The following is a 12,521-nucleotide window of genomic DNA, read 5'->3' on the forward strand; positions in this document are numbered from 1 at the left end:
ATTTTTAAATATTTCTTAGTTTTGATCTCTAGTATGGTGAATATTTACAGCTATAACCCACATAAAAAGCTCTTTGGGGTCAATTATTTACAGTATGAAGGAGTGTGGAGACCAAGTTTGAGAACTGCTGCATTAGAATATAGATACAAGTGGTTATAATGAAAGAGAATGAAAGAGTTTATATAAACACTCAGAATAACTTATACATATATACAGACTCAGTTGTCAGGACACCAGTAATAAAAGTATAGTAATACTTTTATGTAGATAGCACGATGTCAGACATAGATTTTTCATGTTATATACATAAACAACTTATATATATCCACTCACCTAGGACAAATGGTATACACCTGACAAGTCAAAAAAAAGTGAATTTACTACACTTTAACTAAATGTGAAGAACAGAGATAATAAAGTGTTGAAGGAGAATTTACTTTTTTCCAGATGTTATCTATAAGACTCAACACAAGATAAACTATAATTCTGAAACAGTAGATAATATGTTTTTTTAAGAAAAGTTTAGATAGCTGGCAAAGATCTTGAAATAATCTATGTATGTCTTTGGTTAAAAAAAAATGTTCTTACAGTGGTAAAAATTTGATTAACTTACTATAACCTAGGCCAACTGGATGAAATAACTTTGAAAATATTTTTAAAATTTGAGAGAGACTTTTTAATCTGAAAACTAGTAAAACAATCTAACAAAATGATTCCTTGGCAAAGATCCTTAACACACCAATAATAGGACTTGTGGAGATAATCTTATTTTGATGAGAAATAGCAAAGACTTTGAGAAGATTTTTGCAAACTATACCTGCTCAAATCTCTGCACTCAGGGTATCTTTTATCATTATAAAATGTTCCTTCAAAATAAAAGAAGGCTGATTTGTATAGGTCCTAAAAGAAAACAGATGGTATTGAGAAAAAATTCAGTATTAACCATTATAAAATTGCTCTAAGTATTAATTCCAAATTTGTATGTCCACACTAGTACATTTTACAGTAATTTCATGCACCTTCACAGAATATGCTCAGCTTATTAACATTTAACAGGAACCTCCTATATGATAAGGTATTATCTTGGTCACCAGGGATAAAGACAGATACAATTCTTGCTACTATTTTCAATTCTTTTCTATTGCAGTTTTAATCTCTAGGTTTGATTTAAATTTGTATGTTGTCCTGAGATTCAGTGTCAGTATTATTTTATGATATGCATACACAGCAGTGACAATTGTTTTAGATACCAGAACTGAAAACTAAAGTCACCTCACTGATGTTTCCCCAGTGATAATGACAATGATCATGGAATTATGTTATCCTTTTTTGTATTTTCAAATAACTTGTAGGCAAGCAGAATGTGAATATCTATTCTTACTGAAGCAACCTTGCCCAAAGTACCATCAATAAGTTAACTTTCATTTCTAATGGTAACCAGAGATCCTAACCAGTTTCCCTATTTTGTCACCTAGTTTAAGCCAAACAAGTTCCAAGGGAGGGAAATTACCAGCTGATATGGAAAAATTAGTGCCAAGAAGTCACTTTCACTATTAATCTAAGGTAAGATAAAGATCTATCAAGGTAACTATGGATAACCAGTATGATCATTTAACAAAGTCGTTAGGTATCTAATAGTCATTTATTCTCTTGCTGACATTCAAGTCTGGAACATCAGAACCTCAGGAACATTCCTAAGATCTGCTAGGAGGAAAATGGTAATGGGTGAAAGAAATGTCAGATAAGCTTGGGTAGGAAAGGTTTTACAACTTAAATTTATGTTACCATTCTTCCTATACCAAGGCTTTACTTAGAATAAAGAACAATAATATATGCATAAAGTATTGTCTAAAAGTTCCTCTTTGTTGTCGTTTAGTCACTAAGTTATGTCCGACTCTTTGCAACCCCACAGACTAGCCCACCAGGCTCCTCTCTCCATGGATTTCCCAGGCAAGAATACTGGAGTGGGTTGCCGTTTCCTTCTCCAGTGGCTCTCCCTGACCAGGGACTGAACTCGCATCTCCTGCACTGGCAAGTGCACTCTTTACCACTGAGTCACTAGGGAAGCCTGAGAGTTCTTTTAAGGGATTAGTGACAAAAAGAGATCTTCTAATCTGAGCAATATTAAAAAGATCAATAGATCAGACATTAAAACCTGAAGAACCACTAAAAAAACAAATAAAAATAAACCCAAACTAGCTATCTGGAAAAAAAAAAAAAACCTGAGCAGAAAATGATTCTGATTTTATACACATATTTTTATTTTTTAACTCTTAAAATCTTTATTAATAGGATTGAGTAAAAGGAATACTTTCTTTTTTTATTTTATTTTTAATTTAATTAACTTGTTTTAATTGGAGGCTAATTACTTTACAATATTATAGTGGTTTTTGCCATATATTGACATGAATCAGCCATGGGTGTACATGTGTTCCCCATCCTAAACGCCCTCCCACCTCTCTTCACATCCCATCCCTCAGGGTCATCCCAGTTCACCAGCCCTGAGCACCCTGTCTCATCCATGGAACCTGGCCTGGAGATCTGTTTCACATATGATAATATACATTTTCAATGCTATTCTCTCAAATCATACCACCCTCGCCTTCTCCCACAGAGTTCAAAAGACTGTTCTATACATTTGTGTCTTGTTTGCTGTCTCACATATAGGGTCACCGTTCTCATCTTTCTAAATTCCATATATATGTGTTAGTATACTGTTTTGGTGTTTTTCTGACTTACTGACTGACTTTTCTTTCTTCACTCTGTATAATAGGCTCCAGTATCATGAACCTCATTAGAACTGATTCAAATGCATTCTTTTTAATGGCTACGTAATATTCCATTGTGTATATGCACCACAGCTTTCTTATCCATTCATCTGCTGATGGACATCGAGGTTGCTTCCATGTCTTGGCTATTGTAAACAGTGCTGCAATGAACATTGGGGTACACGTGTCTCTTTCCATTCTGGTTTCCTTGGTGTGTATGCCCAGCAGTGGGATACACTGCAGTTCTATTTCCAGTTTTTTAAGGAATCTCCACACTATGCTCCCTACTGGCTGTACTAGTTTGCATTCCCACCAACAGTGTAAGAGGGTTCCCTTTTCTCCACACACTCTCCAGCATTTCTTGTTTGTAGACTTTTGGATAGCAGCCATTCTGACTGGCATGAGATGGTATGTCACTGTGGTTTTGATTTGCATTTCTCTGATAATGAGTGATGTTGAGCATCTTTTCATGTGTTTGTTAGCCATCTGTATGTCTTCTTTGGAGAAATGTCTGTTTAGTTCTTTGGCCCATTTTTTTGATTGGGTCATTTATTTTTCTGGAATTGAGCTGCAGGAGCTGCTTGTATATTTTTGAGATTAATTCTTTGTCAGTTGCTTCATTTGCTATTATTTTCTCCCATTCTGAAGTCTGTCTTTTCACCTTGCTTATAGTTAAAAAAGCTTTTTTAAGTTTAATTATGTCCCATTTGTTTATTTTTGCTTTTATTTCCATTACTCTGGGAGGTGGGTCATAGAGGATCCTGCTGTGATTTATGTCACAGAGTGTTTTGCCTATGTTTTCCTCTAGGAGTTTTATAGTTTCTGCTCTTACATTTAGATCTTTAATCCATTTTGAGTTTATTTTTGTGTATGGTGTTAGAAAGTGTTCTAGTTTCATTCTTGTACTAGTGGTTGACCAGTTTTCCCAGCACCACTTGTTAAAGAGATTTTTTTCTCCATTGTATATTCTTGCCTCCTTTGTCAAAGATAAGGTGTCCATAGGTGCGTGGATTTATATCTAGGCTTTCTGTTTTGTTCCACTGATCTATATTTCTGTCTTTGTGCCAGTACCATACTGTCTTGATGACTGTAGCTTTGTAGGATAGCTGAAGTCAGGCAGGTTGATTCCTCCAGTTCCATTCTTATTTCCCAACATTGCTTTGGCTATTCGAGGTTTTCTGTATTTCCATACAAATTGTGAAATTATTTGTTCTAGTTCTGTGAAAAATAACATTGGTAGCTTGATAGGGATTGCAATGAATCTATAGATTGCTTTGGGTAGTACACTCATTTTCACTATATTAATTCTTCAGATCCATGAGCATGGTATATTTCTCCATCTATTTGTGTTAGCTTTGATTTCTTTCATCAGTGTTTTATATATATATATACATATTGGTCTGTTGTTTCTTTAGGTAGAGTTAATCCTAAGTATTTTATTCTTTTCGTTGTTTGGTAAATAGAACTGTTTCCTTAATTTATCTGTTTTCTCACTGTTAGTGTATAGGAATGTAAGTGGTTTCTGTGTGTTAATTCTATATCCTGCAACTTTACTATATTCATTGATTAGCTCTAGTAATTTTCTGGTGGTGTCTTCAGGGTTTTCTATGTAGAGGATCATGTCGTCTGCAAACAGTGAGAGTTTTACTTTTTCCTTTCCAATCTGGATTCCTTTCATTTCTTTTTCTTCTCTGACTGCTGTGGCTAAACCTTCCAAAACTATGTTGAATAGTAGTGGTGAGAGAGGGCACCCTTGTCTTGTTCCTGATTTTAGGAGAAATGCTTTCAATTTTTCACCTTTGAGGATAATGTTTGCTGTGGGTTTATCATATATGGCTTTTATTATGTTGAGGTATGTTCCCTCTATGCCTGCTTTCTGGAAGGTTTTTATCATAAATGGATGTTGAATTTTGTCAAAGGCTTTCTCTGCATCTACTGAGATAATCATATGGTTTTTATCTTTTAATTTGTTAATGTGGTGTATCACATTTATTTATTTGTGAATATTAAAGAATCCTTGCATCCCTGGGATAAAGCCTGCTTGGTCATTAGGTATGATCTTTTTAATATGTTGTTGGATTCTGTTTGCTAGAATTTTGTTAAGGACTTTTGCATCTATGCTCATCAGTGATATTGGCCTATAGTTTTCTTTTTTTGTGGCATCTTTGTCTGGTTTTGGTATTAGGCTGATGGTGGCCTCATAGAATGAGTTTGGAAGTTTACCTTCCTCTGCAATTTTCTGGAAGAGTTTGAGTAGGATAGGTGTTAGCTCTTCTCTAAATTTTTGGTAGAATTCAGCTGTGAAGCTGTCTGATCCTGCGCTTTTGTTTGCTGGAAGATTTCTGATTACAGTTTCGATTTCCGTGCTTGTGATGGGTCTGTTAAGATTTTCTATTTCTTCCTGGTTCAGTTTTGGAAAGTTATACTTTTCTAAGAATTTGTCCATTTCTTCCAAGTTGTCCATTTTACTGGCATATAGTTGCTGATAGTAGTCTCTTATGATCCTTTGTATTTCTGTGTTGTCTGTTGTGATTTCTCCATTTTCATTTCTAATTTTGTTGATCTGATTCTTCTCCCTTTGATTCTTGATGAGTGTGGCAAATGGTTTGTCTATTTTATTTATCTTCTCAAAGAACCAGCTTTTAGCTTTGTTGATTTTTGCTATGGTCTCTCTTGTTTCTTTTGCATTTATTTCTGCCCCAATTTTTATGATTTCTTTCCTTCGAACCCTGGAGTTCCTCATTTTTTCCTTTTCTAGTTGCTTTAGGTATACACATATTTTAAAATTTTACTTCATTCCTGAAGTACTAGAGTCTAAAACAAACATTAGCAAAACACATTACATTTTAGACATGGCTTTTAAAAAAGATTTAAATACCCTGGCCCAGTCCTCCTAGTCCTGTCACACACCAAATTACTCAAGGAAAGTATTTTATTTAAGTCCTGCTTATTGACTGGAATAAAGATTCTTATTTTCTCAGCTACGAGACCTGCAGGTAAATAATTTATTCCATGATCACCAACAGAATACATGCCAAACATCTCTCTGTTAAAAAAAATCGTTATAACATAGGACTTATTTTCAGTTTGTTAGGTGTGACAATGGCATGGGGTAAACAGATGAAATAATTCTGGCAAAATGCTGAGAACTGTTGAAGGTGGATAATGGGTACATAAGACTCATTATACTAGTCTCTCTTTTTTTTTTAAGCTTTTTATTTTATATGAGGGTATAGCCAATTAACAATATTGTGAGTTTCAGGTGAACAGTGAATGGACTCAGCCATACATATATGCTTGTCTTTTTTGTGTGTGTATTTAGAATTTTCCAAGGGAACACTTAAAACCATAAAATACAAATGTTAATCAATAAAATAAAAAAAATTTTCCACAGACCTAACAAGTATTAGCATCAGGAAAATTTCACTTAATTATATGAGTTCACCTTTCTAAAAACATAGTTGGAGAACAAGGAGACAAATGAAACAGGTCCCTGAACACGCAAAGACTCCACAAAGTGCAAGTACTAGAATCTTGCCCTTAACCAGCACAACTCAAGTTTTCATGCAGTGCTTGTTCACCAAATAAACAAAAGGGTAGGGGATAGATGTCTAAAGCTAGGCATAGTGCCAACACAGCAAAGAACAAACATGGGGCTTTGAAGGCAAGTTGACCATGGTCTGAATCTAGCCTCCACCACTCCTGACCCAACAGGGTTAACTTACAACAATGCTCTGACCACCTTTTTCCTACCTGTAAAATGGTGATATTCTTTCCAAAGATCCTGAACTATCAACTAGTGTATTATACAGCTGACACATGATAAGTGCTAAATAATAAGAGGATATTATTTTAATACATGCAAGAGGGAGAAACAATGTAAAAGCAGATGTGTAAATAGTTAAAAATAGGACTATGGGTCATGGTTAGAAAGCTGCTGAAGGCATGAGCGCTGATGTACAAACACACTGAACTAAACAAGTCTGGTTAAAAACACTCCCCAGGGTTCCTGGAGCTAAGACTGATTCCCAGATCTGACTCACTGCTTCGAGCAGTTATCACACGGATGAAATAAGGAGGGTGAATTCATATTTTTCTTATTAAACTCATCTTATAAACTTATAGCTATACCCTTTTTTTTTTCTCATAGGGTAGAGAAACTTTGCATAAGATTGCTTCTCCTTTAAAAGAAACGATAAACCTTTTATTTCCTAGTGTGCATACAGACTTGAGATTCCAGTTGTTTCTCTTTAGTGTTTATCTCCAAAAGCACCAAGCTGACAAACCTGAAGAACCCCAGTATCTTATAACCATTTTCAATGTAACTCAGAAAGTATGCTGCTCTCCATGCCAGTCACCAAAAAGACTGGAACACAGCCAGTCTTGTGGGGCAGACAAACGTATCAAATAGTATCGCATATTATTACAAAGCATTAGAATCGATACATGAAACATGCCAGAATGGCAAACAGAGGACCCTCAAGAAGAATCTCATAAGTGACAGTAAGGGCTTCCCACCCGTGTTCAAACACTCAGAGGCATAAAACAGTATGGTATGCTTGAGGAAGATAAAGTCACTGTGGCCGAAGCCTAAGGTGTAAAAGGAGGGCGGGTGAATAGTATAGAAAGTTAACTTGTGAAACACTTCACAAAAGGCCTTATTTGTCAGCCTAAGGAGCTTGGACTACAGACAATGGAGAACCACTGAGATGTTTGGATTGGAGAATCATAGGATCAATTTTTTAAACATTTTATTCTCTTAGAGCGGTTTTAGGTTTACAATAAAACAGGAAGGCAGAGGTTTCCCATGCAGCACACATGCATGGCCTGCCTGCATTATCAACACCACTCACCAGAATGATACGTTTGTTACCAAGGATAAACCTACAACAACACATCACAATTACCCAATGTCCAGAGAGTTCCCTCTTGGTATTTGATTTGTTTTTAAAAGACATCTTGAGTGGCATGTATAGGACAGTCTTAAGGTGGGAAAACCAGTTAAGAAGTCTCTATAATAGTTCCTGGAGAAGACGCTGAGGGCCCAAACTAAAGCACACAGCAGTGGAAAAAACAGAGTCTGGAGCTATTAAGGCAGAATAAAGAGGAGTGGAAAAGGAGAGTTTCATCTGAAGAAAAAGGGAGATGGTAGAGTAATGAGTTCAAGACTAAACGTTGAGCTTGAGGTATTCTGGTTCGTTTATTTATTCAACAAGGACTTGACCACTTCCTCTGTGCCACACATCATCACAGAAATACACCTCTGTATTCCTAATTTCTAAATTCCTCTGTATTCCTATATTCCTAAAACAAAGACCCTACCCTCATGGTTCAAGAGAAGACAGACAAACATATAACTTAACATTAGGTAGTGTTATTAGCAAGTCTGGGGAAGAGAGGGAAAGATCTCTTTGTCAAGGCAACATCAGAAACATGAAGAAATGAAGGAGTGAGCCATCTGAATACCTGGGTGAAAAACAATATCTAAGGTGAGGAAACAAGAGAAACAAAGGCTCTGAGCAAGACCCTGCTTAGCATATATGAGAAAGAGCAAGAATGGCTCATGGTGTGAAGGCAACAAGTGACAAAGAGGGTGTTAAGATATAAAGTTCAGAGGCAGACAGGACCACAAAAAGGACTTTGTATTTTATTCTACATGTAAGAGGAAGCCTCTATAGACTTTCCAGTTGAAAAGCAACAGGGTCTGCCTGATACTTTAGAGTATCATTCTGGCTTGGTGTAAAGGATAAACAGAAGTGTGAAAGGGAGCAGCGGGAATGGTCACTAGGCTACTCCACAGTTCAGGCAAGAGATGACGGTGGTTTCTCAGTCTGCTACCTGTGAAGCAGATACACGGACAGATACTAAACATAATTTGAAAGTAGAGCCAAAGCACTTGCTGACACCTTCCATGTGGGATGAAAAGGAGGCAAAGATGATTCCAAGGTTGTTGGCTTAAGAAACCAGGTGTAGAATGAGCATATTTACTGAGATGGAAACACTGGGGAAGGTACAGATTTGAGGAGGAAGAGAGAACTAGAGTCTGTTTCTGAACATACTAGGTTTAAAGTGGCTATTAGACGTTCAGTAATGGTCAAGGAGGCAATTGGAAAAAATAATTCTGGAGTTTGGAGATACTGAGATTGGAGATAACAAATCTGGACTAGGAATCTGGACAAGTTCACTTTGATTCAAAGGGCTTAGTAACATTCACCGGTTGGGAGGATCAGAAGCATCCAGCAGAGGAGTAAAAAAGTCAGTCGGATAAGAAGAAAATGAGGCGGGTGTAATGTCTTAAAAGCCAAGTTAAGAAAGTGGTTCAAGGAAGAAGGAATATTTACTTGTGTTGTGCTGATTAGAGATCAAGTAAGACGAGAAATGAATCTGTGGCGACAACAATGAAGTGATTTTGGTGGAGTGGTGATGAACAAGAGTGCGTGTAGGACAAAGGGGAGAGAAAAAGAGAAACAATGAGCTGAGGCACTTATTAATTCATGATTCTTGAGTCAGTTTAATGAGAAGAAAACAGAAAAATGAGATGGTAGCCAGAGGAAGATACATGGTAAGAGAAGGTTTTAGGGTAGGAGATAGTACAGTCTATTTGTGTGCTGATGTGACAGGCAACAGAAGGGAAAAGCTGATGATGCAGGAAAAAAGGGGATAGTACAAGAACAAAGTCCTTGGTTATGCAGTGGGGTTGGAATCTAGCAGACACCTAGACTGGCTTTGATAGCAGCAGTTTTAATCCATCCACTGTAACAGGTGGGAAGGAGAATGCATGGGCAGATGGGTAAATGTGGGTGAGAGATGACAGAAAATTCTTTTCTGATAACGTATGTTCTCAGTGAAATAAATAGCAGCTGAGGGGGAGTGATAAGGAAAAGATGTTGGCAGTTTCAGAAGGAACAAAACAGTTACCTTTAAAAGGTAGGTATCAAGGGTGTATCAAGTATAGAGACATGGTAAAAATGTCACGCAGCACTGAGGCTAACGAGAATGTCCAGTAGACACTTACAAAGAATGAGTTTGGAAACCAAGAGAGAAAGAGATTCATAAAGACTGGAGTATACTTAAAACCATGAAAATTAAAACTGGGGGGAAAGCCCAGGAGATGAATTTAGAATAAGAATTAAGATGAGACCTAAGTTATAACGGCATTTATGTGGCTGATGATAAAGGAATGAGCATAAAGAGATTCTGATGGTTCATGTCCAAACTCTATTGGACATACTAATTGTTCCAAACGGCTTTTTAGTGACTTACAGGAGATGCTGTCCCTCTTAAATATGCCAGTAAATCTGAGGTCCTCTGCCAGGGTTGTACCAGCTAATAGAACTGGGTCAAGCTTGCTCTGTGATGAAATTCAGAAGGATCCAGGCCCTACTACATTATTGAGTAAGCAATCCCTTCTGAAAACTGTGGGTGGCCCGTCTGCCTTTCTATCCTGTTTCAGCAAGTATGGAAGGTTTCTCTGTCCTTTTGAGAGCAGCACCCTGGGAAGTACCAGCAAGGCCCAGTGTCACAGGGTATGTCCCTATTTGCTTCTGTCGTGGGTTGAAAGGTTCTTCCGTGGGCAGTGATGCTCTTGGGTGGACTCCAACCCTCTGCTAGGGTCAGTTATGACAGACAAACTCATACAGAGTTTGAAAGAAGAGAGAGTGAACAGCAAATTCCAATGCTACAGTGAGATCAAGTTGTATGCACATGGAAAAGAGACCTATTGGTTGGTACTGTGCCCTTAGAAAGAAGAGTGTACAAAGAATGGTTGAGAAATAAATGGGAGATGAAATCAAAACCAAATATAGCCTCATCTTTGAAAAGGTCTTGATGATAAAAAGAAGGGATAAGCTTGATGGAATGGCACAGAAGAAAGCATTTACTGGAATGCTTATGAGCCTGTAATCCTATTTCCTTAGCTTATGATTATTATTTTCTCCTGTTCTATGATGGTTAGAAATTTTAAAAATCACCTTACTTTGCTGATGTTCTCAGGAGCCTGGTCAGGAGTGTTGCTGAATTCCCCACCAATCTGGAGGTCACTGACACAGCAAATGGAATCCCTCAGTTCCGTGAGCTTTTGACTGCCCAATACCAGCATCGTTTGGTAGGGCTTGTGTTCTCTGTGCTACGAGTCAGACAGTAAATAAATCAGTGTTCACTTAGAGACAAAGCAATTCAACTGTAAATCCTGTCATGACCAGATCTAAATTAAGTTACTGGTTATCTTAAGTTATACCCATAATATGCTGTCCTGAGTTTTCTTAGATTCTGCATTTGTCCACTCAGCATTGATCTTTTAAAAATATTTATTCATTTTATTTATTTGGCTGTGTCGGGTCTTAGCTGCGGTATGTAGGCTCTTCCCTGTTACTGACATGTGGGATCGTTCATTGTGCCACAAGGGCTTCTCTCTAGATGTGGCATGTGGGCTAAGTAGCCCCACAGCATGTGGGATCCTAGCTACCTGACCAGGGACTGAACCCATGTCCCCTGCATTGGAAGGCAGATTCTTTACCACGGGGAAGTCCCAGCATCTATTAATTATAGGTCCAAACTAACTGTCAGCTATTTACCTCTCCCCTGTGATCCAGAGCCCATACTCTGAAACTATCTCTATCCAACTCTCATTATACCAAGTCAGTATTTCTCCTCTGTCCTATGTCAAACCACAGCCAGGTACCAGACAACAAGGACAGCCCCACAGCCCAGAGCCCACAGGAATTATTCAAGCTAGCCAGTCCCAAACTGCTTACTCCGCTCTGCCTTGCCTTTCCTGTGGAAACCAGTAAGGGCTGTGGCCTGTGCTTTCCCCTTGCCTCCTGAATGATCCTGGTACTGCCCCTTTGGTGCTGCATGCCATGGCATACTCTTAGCCCCAGGAAATGTAAATAATGAAAATCTTTCAGTGACACTGGTCTCTAGTGCTGTCACTCAGTCGCCTCCATAAATTAAAATCCTATGAGTACAACAGACACTTGGTGCTGCGCTGCTTACATTTGCCCAAAATTTGCATGTTGGAATCCTAAGGCCCAGTGTGCTGATGTTAGGAGGTGGGCCTTTGAGGGTGATTAGGTCATGAGGGTGGACCCCCTCATGAATGGGATTAGTGCCTATAAAAACGATGTGACCTGGGAGAGGGCGCTTACCAGATGCTGGCACCCTGATCTTAGACTTTGGCCTCCAGAACTGTGAGAAACAAGTTTCTGTTGCCTATAAGCCACCCAGTTTGTGCTATTTTGTTATAGCAGCCAGAATGGACTAATACACGTGGCAATTAAACTTTTTTTTAGTTTAAGTGAAAATTTATAACCAAGTTGCTACTAAAGTGACATTAATATGAAGAGTCTTAGGAATATAATTTCACTGACTTTTAAATTGTCCTGAAAGCTATCTCACTGAAATCAAGGAATCTATACACTACTGACATTTGGTCTTATTAGTTTTGCTTTGCTTTGTTTTCTTTGATTGATAATTTAGGATCTTAATCAAACAGGGTATTAGATTGGTACAAAAGTAATTGCAGTTTTTACACTGTTGAAATTTGTTGTTTGATATTGGAATATACTCTTAAATAAATGTGGTTGTGTTATACATCACATTATTGCACATTTCTCACTTTTCTTTTTTTGCTAATGACTTATTACCTGCTGTTTATTTTATATTTGTTTTAGACTATGGAAATGATGTTAGACAAAAAGCAAATTTGAGTGATTCTCTAATTTGAGTTCAAAATGGGTTCTAAAGAACAGAGAC

General features: G+C 37.6%; 1 protein-coding gene across 1 annotated transcript in view; it reads right to left on the reverse strand.

Moving 5' to 3' along the window:
• SNAPC3 (small nuclear RNA activating complex polypeptide 3) overlaps positions 1 to 12,521 on the reverse strand; it is a 35,854-nt gene that overhangs the window by 5,413 nt on the left and 17,920 nt on the right. Inside the window, 2 exon segments of the mRNA NM_001080258.2 lie at positions 818 to 900; positions 10,744 to 10,893. Of these exon segments, the coding sequence (NP_001073727.1) occupies positions 818 to 900; positions 10,744 to 10,893 (233 nt within the window).

The sequence above is a fragment of the Bos taurus genome, chromosome 8 (genome assembly GCF_002263795.3).
Source record: "Bos taurus isolate L1 Dominette 01449 registration number 42190680 breed Hereford chromosome 8, ARS-UCD2.0, whole genome shotgun sequence".
Taxonomy (NCBI): Eukaryota; Metazoa; Chordata; class Mammalia; order Artiodactyla; family Bovidae; genus Bos; species Bos taurus.